Source organism: Pezoporus wallicus, unplaced genomic scaffold, assembly GCF_028554395.1.
Source record: "Pezoporus wallicus isolate ANWC-B61680 ecotype Strahan unplaced genomic scaffold, APGP_CSIRO_Pwel_v1 contig_7684, whole genome shotgun sequence".
Lineage (NCBI taxonomy): Eukaryota > Metazoa > Chordata > Aves > Psittaciformes > Psittacidae > Pezoporus > Pezoporus wallicus.
In genome coordinates, this window is record NW_026642638.1 from 681803 (window position 1) to 704499 (window position 22697).

The 22697-nt window shown below is 39.8% G+C and overlaps 1 protein-coding gene across 2 annotated transcripts in view; it reads right to left on the reverse strand.

Annotated features, from left to right (window-relative positions):
• The window catches only part of CORIN (corin, serine peptidase), a 144498-nt gene that overhangs the window by 75526 nt on the left and 46275 nt on the right, over window positions 1-22697 (reverse strand). For both annotated transcript variants that reach the window (XM_057431072.1, XM_057431071.1), the window contains exons 4-5: window positions 21299-21509; window positions 3522-3703 (exon numbers count right to left, since the gene is read on the reverse strand). In XM_057431072.1, the coding sequence (XP_057287055.1) occupies window positions 3522-3703; window positions 21299-21509 (393 nt within the window). The remainder of the gene's footprint in view (window positions 1-3521; window positions 3704-21298; window positions 21510-22697) is intronic.

The window sequence follows — 22697 nt, forward strand, 5'->3', positions numbered from 1 at the left end:
TTAGATTTTCCAGTACATTCAGTACATCTGTGGTCACATCAGGAATGCACGCCATTATAGTTTCTCTGTAGTGGTAATGCGCACTTGATTTGCAGTGCCTTTGGAGGAAAAATTTAGACAAAGAGATAAATACCAGCAGTGACACATGAACAAGCATGTATCCACTAGATAATCCCAATTCTAACTAATTCTAACATTTTTCAGGAGAGCTGGTAATTGTCTCCAGGGTAAATGCTCTGGAATCATCACTCAAACACACATTACAAGGAGTCACATGGAAAAGATTAGTTACCCCTGCGGACATTCCAACTGGACACAAGAGGAAAATTTTTCAAAATGAGAACTATCAACCATTAGAATAATCTCTTCAGATGGTGGATTCCTAAACACTGGAGACTTTTAAGATTCATCTGGACAGGGCGCTGGGACATCTAGTCTAGGTCATGCCTTGCCTAGAAAGGTTGGACCGGATGATCTGTGAGGTCCCTTCCAACCTGTTATTCTATGATTCTCCAACAGAGCTTGGAAAGGCATGTGAAGTTCAAGGATTTTTTTGAGAAGTGATAATTTTCTTTTCAGAAAATGTGGAAGATAGAGAGTATTTAGTTACAACTGGACAAAAATAATCAAGAGAAAAAAATTCTTTTTGATTCAGTGACACTGTGCTAAAACAAGAAGGTACAGCAGCGAGACCTTATTTTCAATAAACACAAGAAATAACTACAGCCCTTATCCAACTAAAGCACAACTAAAACCATCAGTGTGTTATCGGCATTGTTCTCAGACTAAAGTCAAAAATACAGCACTGCACCAGCTACTAAGGAGAAAAATAACTGTTACAGCTGAACCCAGGACAGCCCTAAAAAGATAATCACATCATCAAACAAAACAAATTATATGCCAGGCATATGTGGTCAGGGAGGACTTCACTGCATGTAATCTGGAAGCATTATCCCCAAAAGAAATCACAAAGTTGAGACATAAGCAGCCATATGCCAAGGACATGCTCTTGAAATTTCCAAGAACTAAGCCCTGAGAAGAGTGTGAAGAGCTCTTTGGGCTGAGCACTAGGTAAAAAGGGATTGGAACAGTGAACCGATCCCTGCTGTTTGGTTCTACTGTGTTCAGAGAAGTAATTTTTTTCAAATATACAAGCTGCAGCAAAATATTCAACCACAACATAATTTATTTCTGTAAGAGAAACAGCCTCTCAAATCTGGACTCTCACATTTTTCTGTCATAAAGAAGCCATTCTTTTAAACCATTCTTTCAAATAAAAAGTAGACATATTATCTACAGCTTATGATTCCACATGAAAACTATTCACATCCAAGCATCATGCACAATAGTTCATGAAGAAATGAATTTAAAATGTCTTTTGCTTTATACAACACGATGTCAAAACTGCCAATAAAGGGTCTGGGTCTCCACAGTCTGCCAAGTAGGAGCAGTGAATGTCACAACTGGCATTAGATTATTTTCCTCTAGTGAGAAATACCAAGCTTCCACTGTGTACTTTTCTGTAATTGATGCAGTTCACTACCAGACAGAAACAAATCCTACCATACAGATTATGGAAGAACCATGCACTAATCTAACAAACTTCTTCTCTAGGAATATTAAATATATGATTTTAGCTAGAAGATATTCTGAATCTTGAAAGTTTCAGAAGTCAGCAGTCTCTTCTGGCTTAACCTTAGAGTTCAGCTCTCTAGATCTGGTGGGGCTTTTGAACACTTTGGCCAGCTGCAGTCTGTCAGAATTTAACATGCACATTTATATCATACCTTGAATTCAGTCAGTGTATCACACATTCATGAAGCTCAGGTTTCTAATGTGCTGTTGCTCTTTCAGAATAACTCTGTGCCCAGTACCAGCACACTCAGTACTAGTCACTCTCATTGTCCAATGTACAACCCCTTACCACACTTACATATTTATGCTACAGCCTCTTTATCTGTCATTTGAACCTGTCATGAAGACAAAATTACTGTAGTCCTAATTCCTGTAATGTTCACCCTGTGCCTAGGGAGCCAAGAAGGCAAACAGCATCCTGGCCTGTATCAGCAATAGCGCAGCCAGCAGGGCCAGGGCAGTGATCATCCCCCTGTACTCAGCACTGGTGAGGTTGCACCTCAAGTACTGTGTTCAGTGCTGAGCCCCTCACTACAAAAAAAGACACCAAGGTGCTGAAGCAGGTCCAGAGAAGGACAATGAAGCTGGTGAAGGCTCTGGAGCACAAGTCTGATGAGGAATGGCTGAGTGAACTGGGGTTGTTTAGCCTGGAGAAAAGGAGGCTTAGCAGAGAACTCACTGCTCTCTACAGCTACCTGACAGGAGGTTGTAAGGAGCTGGGGGTCAGTCTCTTCTCCCAAGTAACAAGCAATAGTATAAGAGGAAACAGCCTCAAGTTGTGCCAGGAGAGGTTTAGATTGGATATTAGGAAAGACTTCTTCACCAAAAGGGTTGTCAAGAATTGGAATAGGCTGCCCAAGGACATGGTTAAGTCTCCATTCCTGGAGGTATTTAAAAAACATGTAGATGTGATTAGGGACATGGTTTAATGGTGGACTTGGCAGTGCTGGGTTAATGGCTGGACTCGTTCTTGAGGACATTTTCCAACCTAAATGATTTCATGAGTGGATGCATACAAACTACAATTTTTAAAAAGTTTACATCTCAAACAGCTCTGGGCTCATTTTCATAACAAGAGAAAAGGAATACACTTGAAATTTGGGCTGTGTATAAGGTTTCTGCTCCAAATAACAATCCTGTATTTACTAGAGCTTAGCAAAGAAAAAGTTAGCAGAATGTTTTTAAAGGGCATGTTACTCTTCTCCTACCTTTTTTACTTGAAACAGCTCAGAATTTTTGATGCAAAGAAAAAAAAGCCTCAAATCAATACAAGTCTGAAAAAAAGCATAGAATAGTTAGGGTTGGAAAGGACCTTAAGATCATGAAGTTCCAACCCCCCTGCCATGGGCAGGGACACCTCACATTAAGCCATATCACCCAAGACTTTGTCCAACCTGACCTTGAACACTGCCAGGGATGGAGCATTCACAACTTCCTTGGGCAACCCATTCCAGTGCCTCACCACCCTAACAGGAAAGAATTTCCTCCTTATATCCAATCTAAACTTCCCCTGTTTAAGTTTAAACCCATTACCCCTTGTCCCATCACTACAGTCCCTAATGAAGAATCCCTCCCCAGCATCCCTATAGGCCCCCTTCAGATACTGGAAGGCTGCTATGAGGTCTCCACGCAGCCTTCTCTTCTCCAGGCTGAACAGCCCCAACTTTCTCAGCCTGTCAAAAAAAAAAACAAAACAAAAAAACAAGCCTCAAAAAATTACAGCACAGCAAAACTATAACCAGCTGACAACCTGACATTATCACAGTAATGTGAAGGAGCAGAACTAGAAATAATAATTTCACCCCGGAGATTTTCCTACACAATAAAAATACATTATTAAATAGAAAGTCATGAACATGACATAATCATTAAGAAGGGAAACTTACACTGCTTTCCTTTTTCTTGGTGTGGTGAGAAGCATACCCTTGTAGTCGTGTCATTTTCAGTTTTGTTTTGGAATTGAGAGCACTTCAGGAACTCTGGCCAAGAAGCATTTACCATACCAAGGACTGGTTCACAGCCTTCTTTTGCTTCCTCACAAAATGTCCTGCAGGGCAAGAGACCTTGACTGGAGAAAAGAGACAGAGAACAAAAATATAAAGATTACTACTCTTGTAGATTGCGAAAACTTTTTTAAAAGTAAAACGTAATAATAATCATTCCTGAGTAATTTTATGTTCTACAAAGTTACAGAAAACAGTGCCAAATCTTCATTATTCATTGAAACCTCTGGCTTTCAGGTTAAATTTAAGCCCAAATAAAGCTCAGAACAGTTTCTGAGTTCAACTGTGCACAAGCTGAAGCCGAGATTTCATCAACAGTTGAACAAATACAATGGTGTAGTGACACCACACAGGAGAAAACTTGCTTCTTCACCCTTTCCTTCTTCCCCACACTTGTGCAGACCTTCTCTCTCTGACTGGCAAACACTTTCATTAGCTTATTAAAAAATCATTAACTTGGAAAAAAACTTTTTGTGTTTTTGCCTGGGTAAGCCTTCTGACCTGGAGTGGGTTTGGTGGCAGGACTTGTGAACCTGCGGGAGGACCCACGCTAGAGCAGATTGTGAAGAACTGCAGCCTGTGGTAAGGACTCACTCTGGAGAAGTTCATGGATAATTGTCTCACATGGAAGGGATCCCACGCTGAAGCAGGGGAAGAGTGTGAGGAATCCTTCCCCTGAGGAAGACGGAGCAGCAGATACGACCACAACCCCATTCCCCATCACCCTGCGCTGCTCACAGGGTAGGAGACAGAACACATTGGGAGTAAAGTTAAGCCCTGGAAGAAGGGAGCGGTGGGGGAAGGTGTTTTAAGACTTGGCTTTTATTTTCTCATTATCCTGCTCTGATTTCATTGATAATAAATCAATTTTCCTCAAATTGAGTTTGTTTTGTCCATGATGGTAATTGGTGTGAGATCTCTCCCTGCCCCTATCTCAGCTTCCAAGCTTTTTGTTATATTTTCTGTCCCCTATCCAGCTGAGGACAGGAGTGACAGAGCGGCTTTGTTGGGCACCTGGCCTCCAGCCAGAGCCAACCCACCACAGATATATACACAGAACAGTAGTAATTTAGAAATTACTAGACTTCTAAAAAGCAACTGCATAGTGATCAAATAAACCAAGCAGACCTTGCAGTCTCTAAAGAAGCTCTGACAAACCAGAAAACATAGGATTATCCAGCAATTACTACAATATTTGGCCCAGTTTCAATGTTCAGTCATGTGTGCTCCATAAATTATTTCTGGATAATGATCAAGTTTAGTACGGACATATTGCTTAATCTACTGAAGGATGAAAGGTGATTAAAAATCTCCATCTTGATTAGTCTTATTTACAGCTACTTAGAGACCAACCATTTTAAAAATAAACTGGCAGGTCTATGGCAACCTTTATTTGGCACCAGTAGCAGGCACAGAAACAGGTTACTACATATTAGGGTGCAATTCTGGTCTTCAGGATATGATGTTTGATGAAAGAACAGATATGCGACATATTTTTAACTCTGTGGTTACTTTCCCACATTTAAAAGTTCATACTTCAGTTATTTCAGCTTGGGCACAGCTCTTGATATCAGCAGCATATGCAGCTCTTGCTTCCAAATGTCTAGATCTGTTTTTGTGCCGCTCTCAGTTTTGCAATAGTTGTTAGTAGGCTGTATAGTAAGGCAGGTCAAGTAGCTGATTCAGCTGAAAAGTAATGTGACCAAAAAAAGGTATTCTTTTTTCTCATCTGACAACTGAATTGTCCCCTCCAAATGGATACAGGCAAAGCAGGAATAAGATGTCAGGAGACGGAAAGGCAGAAATCACTGAAGCTGACAAAAGCATTAAATAATATATACAACTAACCATTCTGCAGAGACCTCCCCATGCTACCTATTCTATTATATAATTCTATAATATATCTAGTGCTCATTATTTATTGTGTCATTTCATTGTGTCCTGACAGTAGCATTCTCCACTAGTAAAAGCACTGCCATAGCCATGTTCTATTGAGAAATTAAGTACTGCAGTTTTACAGATTAAAACGACAGAGTGTAAATGACTTGCAGAAGGTTATAAACAAAGCTGGCATGCCAGAGCCGAAAATACAGCATGAAGATCACTCTTAGAACACACAACTGTTGACTGCACTGTTCTGGCTAAGGGTCACAGTTGCAGTTCAGTAGACAACCTGACTGAAGGCAGACTGATGAACATTTTCAGCTACTGCTGGTCCTCATTACTGTTCTTTCCCCAGATACATCCCTTCAGTTGTTCCAGGATAACTGTTCCTGTGGCCACACAGTAAGCTGTATTCACATATTGAGCCAAGTTAACCCTAGGGTATTTGGCTGGATTATTTTTTCAGCCAGATCTGTTTAAGGAAAAGTTTAAACTGGCCTGGCTACGAGAGGAAATATGAATCATACTACAGCCATGCTATAAAGCATTGTGGGGTAATTCACTTATCATTTATAGGCACACAGGCTAAGAATGATGATAGATCCAAGGTCTGAGGCAGAATAAAGGATCAGTAAAACAGTTGTGAGAGAGTGCTGGGGAGAGGAGGAATTACACAGACAACTCAGGGACAGAACACACATGACAAACTGAAAACCCGGGAAACATGAAAAAATTATGTGAAGAAGAAAACTGAGTTTACCCTTTACATTTCTACAATCCTGAAATAAACCAAGTTGAAGTGACAAGCTGACACAGCAACCAGGTAGTTCTAATTGTCATTAATATTTTTCAGGATTTTCTAACAAGGATTTCCACAGAATATAAATGCCACAGAATTTTCTACAATAGAGCAAACACCCACACCCAAGATTACAGCTTTTTAGAGTGATTGTTCTTGTGAAAAATTCCTCTGTACCCTAACATAGCATTAAAGATGTAGAGCAGCATATTCAGAGACACTTAAAGGAGAGCTGTATGAGGCAAGCTCATAAAAATCTCAACATTACTTTTTGATTCGTGGATTTGTAAATAAATGGGCCGTTTAAGGTTTCATTTTCACATAATCAAGAAAACAATGTACTTCCATCTTCCATCGTTTAGTTTTGAGCCTTATCTTGTAAGTTATTTGTAAAGAATGCAATTTTTTTCCTATTTTGTCTCCAGTTATAAGTTTAAACCTGAAATTTGCTGCTTTACATAGTAATAAAATCTGAAAAGAAAGCAGATTATTTTAGATTCTTGTGGTTATTTCACTTGACAAAATTATATTGAATTCATATAGCAACATCCAAGGAAGAAGTCTCAACTCCATGCAATGCTTTGTAGTACTGGATGCAGAGCTAGCTGCACATATGTTTTGACTTCCCATCTTGTTTTTAGCTCATATGTATGTATTGTTTTCTTGAAGCAGGTTCCTGTGTGTAAGTATAAAGATGCATAATTAACACCTAAAAGGACAATATAGGACCCAAAAGCTGAAAAACATTTTACATCTTAAAGGAAAAACATTTTACATCTTAAAGCTAGCAAAATGATTTAATGTGCTTTGTATGACAGCCATAGCCAGCAAAGAGGATCTTCCAGATCTCTCTTACTGATCCCATAAAGATGCATAATTACACCTTAAAGGACAATACAGGACCCAAAAGCTGAAAAACATTTTATATCTTAAAGGAGAAAAAAGGCCTGAGAGGTGATCCTGGCAGAAGGCAGCAGCAGCTCAGTTCCCCAGAAGTAAGGACTACTATTAATTAATTGGCTGAATTGCTGGGCACTTGCAAAAGCCTTAGAACAAATCACTGATATCCAAGAGAACCATACTTAACAAAGAGCTCACACAGAACTCTGAAGGCTTTTCAGACAGAGTAAGGAAATATAAATTCCTGATTCCAGTGACAGTGGAACTCGGAACAAATCCAAAAGGTACTATTAAAACGATTACTCTTACCCATCCAGAAATGAGTTAAGGGGGCAGCAGCTGCTGCTGAATTTCGCATCTTCTACACCTCCTGCTATTGAATTAAGCATTTTCTATATCAGCTGCTGTTGAATTTAACATCTCTTTCAGGACTAGCAATGCCCCTGGTACAATGTGGCCAAACTCAGCTGGTATCTGTAAGGATGGACACATACAGTCTCTACAATGCAGGTTAGAATTTGTAATCAGTTCAATCAATTATTTTGCAGGGAAAACCTAGATAAATTAACCAAAATAAGGATTCATTTCTATCTGGAATCAACAACCACTAGAAGTTCGGAAATCCACTCTGATTCTGCTGTCACTTTCTGGACATGACAGCACCATAAGTGACAGCTGATCAAATACCGTAACAATCAAAACCACCTGATGTATAGGTTATAATGTATAGCAGAAGCACTTTATCTGTCCTACCACACTGAGAAAAGTGCTCCATAAATTTTGCCTTACAGCACTGAAATTATTACCACAAAAAAAAAGCTAGCAAAATGATTTAATGTGCTTTGTATGACAGCCATAGCCAGCAAAGAGGATCTTCCAGATCTCTCTTACTGATCCCATCACTTGATTCAAACATGCCAGTGAAAATGTGAAAGATATAGTAAATGAATTAATGAGAGCTACAGTTCAGACAGGAGACCATTTAAATAAATGTTATTTAAAACACTGCTATGATTATGAGCCATTTTAACAATCTTGCACCATCTGCCAAAACTTCTCCTAAATGAAGTTTCTGAAAATTTTCACCTGATATTCATCATGCAAGTGCTGAAAACAATGTTGATTTAATTTACTCTATAGAAATATCTCTTGCAAAAAAGAAACTTCTAATATGTCTGAGAATCCAGGCTACAAGGTCTTTAGATGTTGGCAAACAAAATTTGCACTTGGCAAAGACAAGCTGTCACAGTGAAATGGAAGTCCTCTGAATCACACAAAGTTATTCCAACAGAACATTTTTGCTACAAAAATTCTGGAATAACAGTAAATCATACACAGCACATAACCATTTGCATGATCAGCATAATAAAGGCACCCAAAACAACATTGTGCCTAAAGGACAGCCTCCAATTTCCAGAGATCACGGTGACCGGTACCCTCAATTTCACATAGCTTTCCAGAACTCATGCCTCCCTGTGCACTTCAGAGCACCATTAAAAGGAAGGCCTCAAGAATCAGCCTAAATTAAAACTTTCTGTACCACATCAGGAATCCTAAGGAATCAGACTCCTATAACTCATTTACACTCTAGGGTCCTCCTTGTCAAGTGGAAATTCATTGCAATCCATTATCATGCTGCTTCCTCACTAAGTTGTTTTATAAACACTTCATGCTGGCAGGAACAGATGTTATCAAAAGAAAGAAGCTGTCCTACCCCCTACTCAGCCTGGCTTCCAAACTTCTCCCCACCTCTCTTTGTGCCAGCATGACGCATCACGCTGTTACACAGTGAATCAGATCAGTCACTCCCAGTTTAATTCAGATCAGTTTCCTGATCCAATATGTCATGGAGCTAAACAAATACTCCTGCCAGGACATGGAAAGGGCACTGATGAGCTGGGGAATAGCAAGCAGGGAAACAGGATAAGACTGATTCTTTCAGCAGCACTACAAAATTACACAAACTTAAAATTTACCATGAAACAGTTATCTGGAACACGTTCTCCAGAGAGGCTGTGGAATGTCCACCCTTAGAGATACTCAAAATTCAATTGGAAATGGCTGTGAGCAATCTCACCCATCTTTAAAGCTGACCCTGACCTGACCAAGGGGGTGAACTAGAAGAGCTCCAGAGATCCCTTCCCACCTGCACAACCCAGTGATACCAACTTGCCTATCTTGCCCAGGATGGTATTTACTGCTACAGTCTCCATTGGGGCGACAGAAACTTCTCACTGGAGAGACAAACGCATAAAACATTAGTATGTCTCACTAACTGAACTCTGACTCGTTTTTAACTGCAGGGGTTTGAAACTTATTTTTTAAGAAGCTGAGCATTAAAAGTGGCTAAAAATGAGCTGAAAAGCATATGAATTAGTGGAGAATCCTTTAACCACTATTCAAAAACCTTTGTTTATTAAACTCTGCACAAGACAGTGTATTCATATCTACTAGAGGAGTTTTGCTCTAGTAAGATAAAACGTTCCCTCATCTATATGTTTCAGGTTTTGAGTCCAGGTGCACAAGTCTGATAGTTTTCTATCCGTTAATGCTCCCTGTTTGTGAAAATGCAAACATTTACTGGCAGCTCCTGTCCTATCATTATTGGAATTTATTAAATTAAATAAATCCCATTTTGTGAAAACAAAGTGTGTGTTTTCTAGCAGAAATATTAAGGTTCCAAGCATTAACAAAAAGCCATGTCTGGCTTATGATTTGTTGCAAACAATTATTTCAATTACTCAAGTGATCAGTATTTGTTTATAAGTAGTACACTGCATGTGTAGGAGGATGACCTGTGATCCCTAGGTAACATAGCAACCTAGAAACCAGAAACCATAGCTTATAATAGATAACACACACAACAAACCACTACAACAACAGAGCTGGAGGCGATCAACCAGTAAAATACACATTTATAAAGTAACCAGTCCTCCTGATTTTCTTTTATGCCTCCTTCCCTTAACTCCTCCGAGCAGCATTGTGAAATATGTTTTCAAAGGGACATTCCTATACCCAGATTGTTCTCAAACATATTTCTCTGCTTGATAACCTTTTAACTCTGGTCTATCCATAATTCCTCCCAACAAGCACACTTTAAAAGAAGATTCTTTTGTGGCTTGGAAAATTTTTTGTGGTTAATACATTAGATCACTGGAGAGGGTGAAACAATGCATGCAAGTTTGATGTTGCCTGCTACGGTAAGCAGAGATTTCACACCCACTGGACCACAGACATTATTCTGGCCAATGTAGGATGCCATTGCCTATATCTCTATACTACTTTTCTAGCTTTTTTTTTAATTATTATTAATTTCTTAAGCAATCCCTTCCTTCTGTACACTGACTTCTTTACATACTATAAATACCAGTAGTTGTAAACAGTCTCTATTTGTCGGTGGGGAATAGACAGTTCTCTGATGGGGAAAACACATTCTCTCCAGCATCTAACCTCTTTGCCCTGTTTTCTCTGTATTTTGTCCCTGGTCTGCCCTTCCCCTACACTGCATCTGCCATCTACTGGTACATAACTGTAAAAGAGTTTGGCGTCAGACACTTAATTTCAGGCCTTTTTATGTAAGGGCTTGCCGTTAGCTCCAGTGCCAGCCCCAGCTGTTGGGAGAGTCTTTCTTAGGCCAACTTGCACCAGCAGAGCCATAACATCGACAGAGCAGCTTTCACAAACCATGATTTCTTAGAGATATGTAAGCCAAAGTCTGGGGGTTAATTTCTGTAGGTATGTCCATAGGTAACTATATTTTATAAACAGAAGTTCCCCTAAAGTAAACACATTTTCTCATCTACTTCACTTACCTTCCTAGCTTCCAGAAGCCATGATAAAGAGCTTACCACTTACTAGAGCAGCCTCCCTGACAAACTTCAAGTTCCATTGCTCAAATACATGGAGATATGAGGAACTATTGGTGATTACAGGAACACCTTTTCACAAGTAACCCATTTTTTTATTTCTGCATTTGACCAGGCATAAAAAAATTTAAATTGTGCTTCTTTCCCCACCCCCTAAAAAAAAATAAATTATATACATCTGAAGAAAGGGTCCTATAAGAAAACATGCTAATCAACTTTAAACACAGGCAGTTTGGCTAATGCCATAACATTGCCCATACTTTCCTTAGCATTCCTTGGAAAAAACAAACTTTATATTTGTTACCTTTATACTGTCTCAGTTTGGAACCAAGTAGTAATGGCTCCTAAGGTGATAACTTCTATCCTAAGGTGATAACTTCCTTTTAATGGTGCTCTGAAGTGCACAGGGAAGCATGAGTTCTGGAAAGCTATGTGAAATTAAGGGTACTGGTAACAGTGATCTCTGTAAATGGGAGGCTGCCCTTTAGGCACAATAACTTCTGACTAAGTTGGGTAATGGCTCCTAAGGTAAAAACATGCTGACCTCAAGGTCTGAGTTCTGAGGGACAGTGCAAAGTATAATCATCTCATTTGGAATTTTTTCTGCCTTCTAAGTAATAGTTACACCATGCTAATAGAATAACTCCTGAAGTATGAAATTATTTATAATACAGCTTGAACTGAGGAAAAAGAGAGATCTTCAGAAATGCTACTTCTCAAATGCTGTTTCTTCCTTTGTTTCTTGGCAAGATGCTCAGTGCCAATGTTTCAATGTGAGCATTCCTTTCTTTGAAGTCAGATGTAAACCAGCTGTTTCTTAACATTTCACTTGTATCTCATAAAGAACACATTCTAGTCTTAGAACAGCAGAAATAAAGATTTGTTTCTTGAATAATTATTTTTCCTCAGATCCAGAGCTGGCATTAGAGGATTTGTTTTCCTCTAATTCCATTCTCCGTGCAAATATTCCATCACTTTCTGAATCTGCTATTGTAGATTTTCTTTGTTTGATACATACCTATTCATTATTTATTCAGTTCTCTGACTGAACTATCTCCAATTTGATTCCCTGTCCCTGTAATTGGAAAACGAACTCAGGTATGTTCAGCACATTCACTGAAACATGGTTTCAATCATGACCTTCCCTATGACACCTGTTATTATACATAAATATTTCCAAAGGAAGGAACTTTTCAGTGTTGTTTTACAGATATCGTAAGCTGACAGGTATTTTTTTGCTACTTTGAATCTCTACCCTGCGCATTACAACCAATTCACTTTCTCGTTGCTGCAAATCAGTTCTATTTCATCTTGAATTAGTGCATTAGCAATTTGAGGGTAGACTGGAGCTGAAAATTATCATTTACATTGTGCAGAAAACACTTTACTAAATGTTTCTCATGGTGTGCTGACTGCCATTAGCAATTCTATCCTCAATGTTTTATTTCTGAAAAAATTAGACTATGCAACCACTACTAGTACAACTAGCGGTGAAATTACAGGTGTGGGAAGGCACACTGACTGTGACAAAGGGCACAATGAATGAAAAAAAATGTTCATTTGCTCTGCTGATCTGGGCTTTCTCCAGTTACACACACCCTGTGTGTCCCTCATTGTCTGCTAAACAATAACAATGATATAAATTTCCTTTCTCGAATGCTTTAAGTCAACAACAAAAGACACAAAAATGAGGAGCAGTGACAGAGCACACTATTTGTGTCAGCAAGTATTCACAACTTCATCACACTATATTCCTCTCAAATTTGCGTTCACTTTTGACAGCATTTGACTCTACATGTTTTTCATTAGCTGGATGTCTGACATTGTGTGGTTCAAGTCACAGCCATGCTCACAGGAACTACAACTAGACTTAAAAGCTGAAGGCTGTATTATGACTCTATTACATATTCACAGATAGCTTTTACAACAGTGTATTTTCTGTACATAATCAGTCTAATGGATTCCTAAGGGCCTAAAGCCAAGATATGGCAACATTTAAACCTAAACATATGTGATTCCAAACATTCTAGATATAAAGCACTTCATCCACTGAACATCACCTATGCTTTATTCACGATGAAAAAGCTGAAGTTCATGACTTTCTGTTTCAAGGCTGATGAATAAAATAAATAGATATTCTTGACAGACAACCATTGCCAAAATTCCAGCTGGAATAGCCTGTTTGAATCATGTTAACTTGATTGGTAAAAGAGGCACCACCAAAAAGAAAGCATATTAAAGGATGAAGCAACTCCCACAGGATGTGAAAAGGCAGATTGCAAAGTCAGGAAACAAGTGAAAGCCACTATGCAAGCATCTGAAAACAGCCTACACGCCATGTGCTTGGGTCATGGCAAGAAAGACACTGGGTGGAATCATAAGAACAACCTAGAAGGACAAGGGGGGGGGGTGGGGGGGGGTGGGGGGTGGATGTGTGAGAGAAAATCATCCCACCTTTCCTCAGAAGATACTGAGTGATCATCACCAATGTGGTAGCTTAAGTTTTTTAATCCGGTAGTGACAATTCTTAATGAAGCCACCACAGATAGGATACTATGACGGGATTCTAAATGTCCTTCCAGGCAGGCTTCTCAATACAATTACTTTAAAAATTACTCTGAAACTGTAACTTCACATGTGTGTAAAACTTAAACATTTCTTAAGAGCTGGAGAATGGCAAAGTTCTCTGTAAAACTATAATTTGACATCTCCACGCAGGTGCATTATAAAAGGATAGTGTAGCAGCCGTGTCACTGACTGTTCACCCAGAGTTCTTAGCAGCTGCTATGTTGTCCTGGCATATTTACCTGCTTTTGACACCAAAATCAGGTGGATTAAAACAAGACTAAAACATGCCACTGGAGGACTGCCTATCCAAACTCATACACAGTCGTAAATCATTCACGTACAATTAAAGCCATTATGGAGATTGCATAATGAATACTGATTTAAATATATGCTAACAGCTTCCTGTTCAAAATTTTAAAATGAAAATTCTTGTTAGCTGTGTAAAGAAATCTATGTGACTCAATCAACTTTTCTCCTAAATGTTTCAAAACCTTCAATTAACCCTAAAAAAAAGTTTTTATATAACGTCTTATTGTTTTAAAAAAATCTAAATGTGCACTGTGGCAAAAGAAAAATAAATAAAAATTCATGTCTACTTTACTGTAAAAAACACTCTAAGCAGGAGAAATAAAGAACATGGATAAGCTTAGAGTGCAGGCCACAAAAGCAGGAAAAGGGAAATAGCAATAGCCACATCACTGATCTCATTCATGGGTCATACAAAACATGACAAACAGATAGCCCTTAGTCTATAAAGAGTGATTCTTTTCCACATTCTCAGAGGACCTGAAAGAAATTTTCTTCCTTCCACCTCACCCCAAATTTGTCTAAAACTGTTGTTAGTTTACAATAAAAGATACATATGTATTTCTGGATTTATTTTTGGACCTAATATTTCATTCGAATTTCTGCCCATAATGAAAATGAAGCATTTTCTTTTCTTCCTTTTTATAAAATTACAGAAAATAAATTAAAAGAAAGGAAAAAACCAAAACCAAAACAGAACACAAAATTGAATTTGCAATTATGAGTCATAAGAGAGCTATTTAGAACCATAGAATCATAGAATAGTTAGGGTTGGAAAGGACCTTAAGATCATGAAGTTCCAAACCCCCCTGCCGTGGGCAGGGACACCTCATGCTAAACCATATCACCCAAGGACTTGTCCAACCTGGTCTTGAGCACTGCCAGGGATGGAGCATTCACAACCTCCCTGGGCAACCTATTCCAGTGCCTCACCACCCTAACAGGAAAGAATTTCCTTCTTATATCCAATCTAAACTTCCCCTGTTTAAGTTTTAACCCGTTACCCCTTGTCCTATCACTACAGTCTCTAATGAAGAGTTCCTCTCCAGCATCTCTATAGGCCCCCTTCAGATACTTGGAAGGCTGCTAACAAATATCAAAGGATATCTGACTGCATACAAACTATTCACAACTGCTTAGAATCTTTTTTCTATTAACCTAATTTCCAGTAGTTAATTTCCCATACCTCCAACATACCATGCAGCCCTAATTCTGAGCCTTTTGGCTTTCTACTGGCTACTGGCATGTGTGGCATAGGTATTACAACACAATAAAAATATTTGCTACATATAGACATTAACACGACAAACTCCTTTGTAAGAAAGAGCCTGAAAATCAAAGAAAGCATTTCCCCTCCATTATAATATTTCATCCTTTAGAATAAATCTGAGAGGGGAAAAAGAAAAAAAAAAGGACAAAAAAGCAAAACGTCTAATTATAGCAGAGAATTTTTTCCCCTTACACTGAGTAAGTGTGAGATCACAAGTAAAATGAATGAATGTTAATGAGTTAAATGAATTCGCAGACTTTAATCAAGAGGAAAAATAATATTGTATGTAAAGATACAGGATATAAAAGTTACAGGCTCAGTTCTCTGCTCTGCTGCAAATATTACTGTGGGGATCTGTTACAGAGTGCCTGATCAAGAGGACTCTGTGGATGAAGCGCTCTATAGACAGATAGGAACAGCCTCACGCTCACAGGCCCTTGTTTTCATGGATGACTTCAACCACCCTGACATCTGTTGGAGGGACAGTACAGCCCGGCACAAGCAATCCAGGAGGTTCCTCAATTGTGTGGAAGATGACTTCCTTCTGCAAGTAATAGAGGAGCCAGCAATGAGAGGTGCCATGCTTGACCTCGTGCTCACCAACAGGGAAGGGCTTGTTGGAAATGTGACACTCCAGGGGCAGCCTTGGATGCAGCGATCATGAGATGGTCGAACTTGAGATCCTCAGGACAGCGAGCGTGCAGCAAGCTCACTGCCCTGGACTTCAAAGAGCAGACTTTAGCCTCCTCAGGAGCCTGCTTAGGAAGGTTCCATGGGATACAGCCCTAGAGGGCAGGGGGGCCCAAGACTCTTGGTTGATATTCAAGGATCACCTGCTACAAGCTCAGGAGTGTTGCACCCCAACTAGAAGGAAGTGCAGCAGGAGGGCCAGGAGACCTCCTTGGATGGATAAGGAGCCCCTGAGGAAAATTCAAAGGAAAAAAGAGGCTTATAAAAGGTGGAAGCAAGGACAGGTGGCCTGGGAAGAATACAGGGATGTCATCTGGGAAGCTAGGGACCAAGTTAGGAAAGCTAAGGCCCAGTTAGAATTAAACTTGGCTAGGGATGTGAAAGATAACAGGAAGGAATTCTATAGGTACATTCTCGGGACAATGTAGGCCCCCTCCGGAAGCTATCAGGAGAAGCGGCTGCCCTGGATTTGTAGAAGGCTGAGGTTCTCAATGACTTCTTTGCCTCAGTCTTTGCTGGCAAAGGCTCTGACCACACCACCCAAGACTTGGAAGGCAGATACAGGGACTGTGAAAATGAAGACCCTGGGCCCACTGTAGGAGAGGATCTGATTAGAGACCATCTTAAGAACCTGAATGTACACAAGTCCATGGGACCTGATGAAATCCATCCACGGGTCCTGAAGGAGCTGGTGAATGAAGTTGCGAAGCCGCTGGCCATCGTATTTGAGAAATCATGGCAGTCAGGTGAAGTTCCCGATGACTGGAAAAAGGGAAATATAACCCCCATTTTCAAGAAGGGGAAAATGGATGACCTGGGGAATTACAGAGCAGTCAGTCTCACCTTTGTGCCTGGCAAAATCTTGGAGCAGGTTCTCCTGGAAGGCATGCTAAGGCACAGGAAAATCAACAAGGTGCTTGGTGACAGCCAGCATGGCTTCACTAAGGGGAAATCCTGCCTGACCAATTTGGTGGCCTTCTATGACGGGGCTACAGAACTGATGGACAGGGGTAGAGCAGCTGATGTCATCTACCTGGACTTGTGCAAAGCGTTCGACACTGTCCCACACAACATCCTTGTCTCTAAATTGGAGAGACATCAATTTGATGGATGGACCACTCGGTGGATAAAGAACTGGCTGGATGGCCGCACACAAAGAGTTGTGGTCAATGGCTCAATGTCCGGCTGGAGACCATTAATGAGTGGCGTCCCTCAGGGGCTGGTGTTGGGACCACTCTTGTTTAACATCTTTGTCGCTGACATGGACAGTGGGATTGAGTGCGCCCTCAGCAAGTTTGCCGATGACACCAAACTGTGGCTCGGTTGATATGCTGGAGGGAAGGAATGCCATCCAGAGGGACCTTGACACACTTGTGAGGTGGGCTGATGCCAACCTCATGAAGTTTAACCATGCCAAGTGCAAGGTCCTACACCTGGGTCGGAGCAATCCCAGGCACAGCTACAGGTTGGGCAGAGAAAAGATTCAGAGCAGCCCTGTGGAGAAGGACTTGAGGGTGTTGGTCGATGAGAAAATGAACATGAGCCAGCTTCAGTGTACGCTTGCAGCCCAGAAAGCCAACCATATCCTGGGCTGCGTCAAGAGGAGCGTGACCTGCAGGTTGAAGGAGGTGATCCTGCCCCTCTACTCTGCTCTTGTGAGACCTCACCTGGAGTATTGTGTGCAGTTCTGGTGTCCTCAACATGAAAAGGACATGGAACTGTTGGAACAAGTCCAGAAGGGCCACGAGGATGATCAGGGGACTGGAGCACCTCCTGTATGAAAGTAGTCTGAGAAAGTTGGGGCTGTTCAGCTTGGAGAAGAGAAGGCTGCGTGGAGACCTCATAGCAGCCTTGCAGTATCTGAACAAGGGCTATGAGGAAGCTGGTGGGGGGGACTTTCTGTTAGGGACTGTAGTGACAGGACAAGGGGTAACGGGTTAAAACTTAAACAGGGGAAGTTTAGACTGAATATAAGGAAGAAGTTCTTTACTGTAAGGGTGGTGAGGCACTGGAATGGTTTGCGCAGGGAAGTTGTGAATGCTCCATCCCCGGCAGTGTTCGAGGCCAGGATGGACAGAGCCTTGGGTGACATGGTTTAGTGTGAGGTGTCCCTGCCCATGGCAGAGGGGTTGGAACTTCATGATCTTAAGGTCCTTTCCAACCCTGACTATTCTATGATTCTATTAGATGATTCTATGATCTTACTTGGTCTTGGCTTCCCTAGCTATTAATGTGACAGTATTAAGTGTTAAGACAAGTTTTTAAAATCTGATTTTGAAGTCATGCTGGAAAGATCTCACCCATTCACCGAAGAAGGAAGAAGCTTCATAATGCCTTAAAAAAAGGTCTCTTACTATCCAAATTATGAGCAAGTAATAAGCAAGCAAAAGGTCTCACTGTACTTTAACTTTCCACGTTCCATTCTCACAGAGGTTTTAGTTGTATTTTCAAACTTCACATTTATTGAAAATTGTATTTTAAAGGTACTGTTGCATAATTTCTTAAAAGAGCAGGGCTGCCTGAGTGCACGACCAGTTGCCGGAATGAAATATATGTTTTAATATTAATGTATTTTTACTGTCACACAGGATTTCCACTGCAGTAAGATACAGAATAACAATTTTTAAGAGCAACAGTATTGTGGCAGCCTTCAGAAATCCCAGTACCTAACTACACTTTGTGTTACACAAACACTGAAGATGCTCTGCTTGGAAACGTAATCTCTTTCAAGTGTTAATGAATACAATGTTTATAAACACATAAAAGATAAATGTGAAACAGACACAAGTTTAAACATCAGAGCAAAGCTATTTAATAACAACACACTGGACGCCAAGGATTTGCGTTGGTAACTTTCCTTCTTGTAATGTGTAATTACTGCTCCTATGGCTGCAGCTGTCAACACAGTTGCCCTTGACAATACTTAAAAGGTAGTATCAATAGATGAAAAATTATGATCAAAGATGCAGTGGCAATTAGAATGAAACATCTGTAACTGTCTGGAGGAACCAGACAATGTCAGTAACAGCTGTTCTCCATGCTGGTGTACGTTTTGTAATACTGTATGTTAAAAACAAACATAGTTCCCAAAAAAGGCCTACAGCATATGGTCATACCCCCATGCATTAACATCATGGTGTTTCCACAGTGGCTTTTCTTCTCCTTCAGTATGTTTCTACCTCCCAGATTCAGATTCCCCTACTCTCTAAAACAGGCCTGTCTCTTCCACTTTCACACCTGCACTCAACTTGTACAAGGTAACCAAGAGCCTTTCATACCAACAGTTTTCTCCAGATCTCACTCATCTGGGGAAGGGTGAAGGAGGGAAGAGGAGGAAGGTGTTAAACAACTACTTTTTGCAGATATGATACTTCTGAAAAATCATTATTCTCAGCTTTGAAATGCATCTCTTTGCTTGCAATAATTGGATGCTACAAGAAACACAGTAATCATGAAAATCACTCAGTTTCCTACAGGAAAATGTGTTCTCTTTAAAGAAAGAAGCAGAAGTTAAACCAGGACAACTCAGGTTTAGCAAACTCGATTTAAAAAAACAGCACTTCATCAATCCACCCTTATGGTCCTTCCAGTGATTGCTACTCAGTCTACATTTTCAGCATCCCCCTTGACACACTCTAGAGACAGAGGGTTACTCAAAGTGAAATCAGATTCTAACATAATCCTGCATCATTCACAGTCTCACTTTCGACTTTCTTCCCAATTGGCCTGAAGAGGCAGGAACAGTTTCCACAAAAAAAAAAAAAAACAAAAAAACAAAACAAACCGACATTGTAAAGTAAGAACTAAGGGAATCACTGTGACCTCCAGAACATTAAACCAGGATGGGAATTCAGTTCCAGCTTTGGCATTAGAAACTAATGGGACAAGGTTACTGTTGGTGAGATGGTGGCAACAAAAATAAACCTCTGACTCCTGAATCTCAAATTATTTTGGTTGCCACTCAAAACCAGACCAAAACCTGTATGTTCCAAACATTAGTTTAACTTCTATCCTTTTTAAGTTAGCAAAGTAGTTGTCATAATGTAAGCCCTGCAAGAAAATTTCTTCAGGAAAGAAATGCAAAAGGAAAGGTAAAAAAGTTATCCTTTCACAACTTTGATTGATTTATGAGCTTTGCACATTTGACACACACCACTCGCTCTCAAAAAGTTTGTGGAAGTCAAATTCCAAACAAGACCAAGTAAGTGAAGCAAACAAGAAATGGTCTCTTCTGTTGCTGAACATTAAAATGCATCAATTTATTACCTGAACCCACTTTTCTTGTTTTGTTCTATAATTTTGAGAAACAGCAGGTAGCTTAAGGCTGTATGTTACCAGATTCTTTAACTGGAACAATTTTAATACTGAATTAGAGCAGAGGGGCTATAATTACTCATGCAATGAATTAAACAGAGTTAATTGAAAATAGTTTTCAGTAGTCTAACAAAGATAGGCACACAGGTGCATTTGGATTAAACAGCTCAGCCCATCTAATGGTCAGCCTCATTCCATCGTTACCCTCTAGTGGAATGGCAGGCATATATTGCCTGGAGTGGGATCATCATTCTCATTGGCAACTATATTTTAGACCTCATAGAACATTTTTCATAAGCATCATGTCCCTTCTAAACTGCACAGCTTCCAGCATCTTGATTCTTGCTATATTAATTGAATCACTTATTCAATTGCCTTATTCCCTTCCACTGAATTTCACAGTGAAGAAATTGGAAATAAGGAGAAAGAAATCTACCATCTCTATTTTCCCTTTTTTCCTTTTTGTGCCATTTTTTGACTTTAGCACTGTTAAACTGTCTGATCCTTTTCCCAAATCAAGCTTAATGAAAAAAGTGCATGCATATGATAGTAATGCTGTGTAATTACATAAATGGAGAAACAGAAACATGCTTAAGCTTCCAAAACAGTTTGTCACTCTGAATATATTCTGCTAATCTAGTGTCATAGAACATATTTTTAGTATTAACTTCTCTGAGGAAAAGACTAAAAAAAAATTTGAAGTTAATTAACTGCTGCCACACTTTATGCCAATGTTATAAATATCTAATGTTGTTACAAAGCATTCCATTTTGAATCATACAGATTGGAGCAATGAGGTACAAGGATTCTGGATAGCCTTTTTTAAGAAAATAGGCCTGACTGCCCTAATACTGCTGTTTTATTCCATACAGTGGCATTATTTTTTCTAAGAGAACTCTATTGCAGTTGGCTTACCATGGCAGAAATATTGTGACATGTCTGACAGACAGGAGTTTTGCAATGAGAAGGTCATAGGCTTAGTTTGGATCTCCCCTTGTCTGATTAGACAGAGTTTTTTACCACACTTGGCTCTAGTCACTGACTGATTTTCATTCCCAAATACCTGTCATCACCGTCACTGATGCATTCAGGAAGAGCAAGACTACAGCCAAACAGCATGATGTGTTGATAGCAGCTGAGACGACCGAGATAACTGAAGAACTTCAGGAACTTTTCCATTTCAATACTTTTGACAATGGAAAGAACTGAAGTTACAGTGGTGTAGTTATATGGCAGCATTTGGCACTGACTGTTGGTGATACTTATGCAGGCACCTGTGAAATCAAAACAATATATTTAGAACAAAAGTATTACCAATTAAAAGGTGGTTCAAAGCACATATTGAATTGATTAGTCATTACATATACTATATAAGCAATGCCTGTACCTCACAGATAAGATTACGTTCCATAATGATGATATAATACTGTCCAAAAATAAGTATCTAAGAAAAAAAAAGAAAAAGCAATCTGGAGAAATCTGGTAGCTTACTTTGGAAAACCAAATAAACTTAGATATTTTCACAATCCTCTGACTATCTACAAAAACACACTAGAAATAACACAAAACTAATTTCTTTGACGCAAATTGGACAAACACACCATAAGAATAGCCTGGATGCAGCCAACTTTGTCTGAAACTAAGAATGGAAGTCATACAAAAAAATTAAGGCTAATCAGCTGCTCTGATTTCAGTGCTCTCATAAAGTTTCTCTTTTTGCTACCGTTCTACTTTACAGCTGGCTTTCCTACCAAAATCATCAGCTTGCTTACCTGTTTTTCCACCAAGGTGATGGCTGTACCTCCACAGTCTTTCTTGTCTATCCTTCCAACATAAAATTATCTGATTTTACAGGTTGAACACCAACATCTGTCCTAAACTGTTGTCCCATTCTTGACCTACCACAGAAGCCTTTCTCTGCTAATGACCATGAGCAGTAGGTCTCTCAGCAATGTGTGATCAGCAGGTTAACTTACTGCACAAAGTTCTTGAGTGAGTTTCACAAGCCATAAATCAAATTCAGGATTGTCATCAAGAATAAACTATTAAAATCTAATATTTATGACAGCTCCCTACTTCATGAAGGCCTTTCCAAGCTCTCTAGTCAGGCTCCAGCAGAATTTTTTTTGCACTCTGAGCATATCCACAATCTACAATAAGCAGGGATGTCAGCTCATTTGCAAGACCAGACTGCCACTAGTCATACTGTAAAACTCACGCTAAATGACCATCCCAACTCTAGCCTTCTGAAGGCTGAAAACTCTTAAGCACATTCAAGCTTTAGCATTCCTATTACTATCTGAGCAAACCAGACACAGGTAGCACCAAATGGGGTAGATTCTTTCCATCATCAGACATTTTGGGACTGGCTTCTTCCAAGAATTGTGTGGGTTGTTTACAAGGATTCAGCAGGTCTGCCTTTTCCTCACTTTCAGTCTAGACAGAGTCGTCACTGCCTAAAT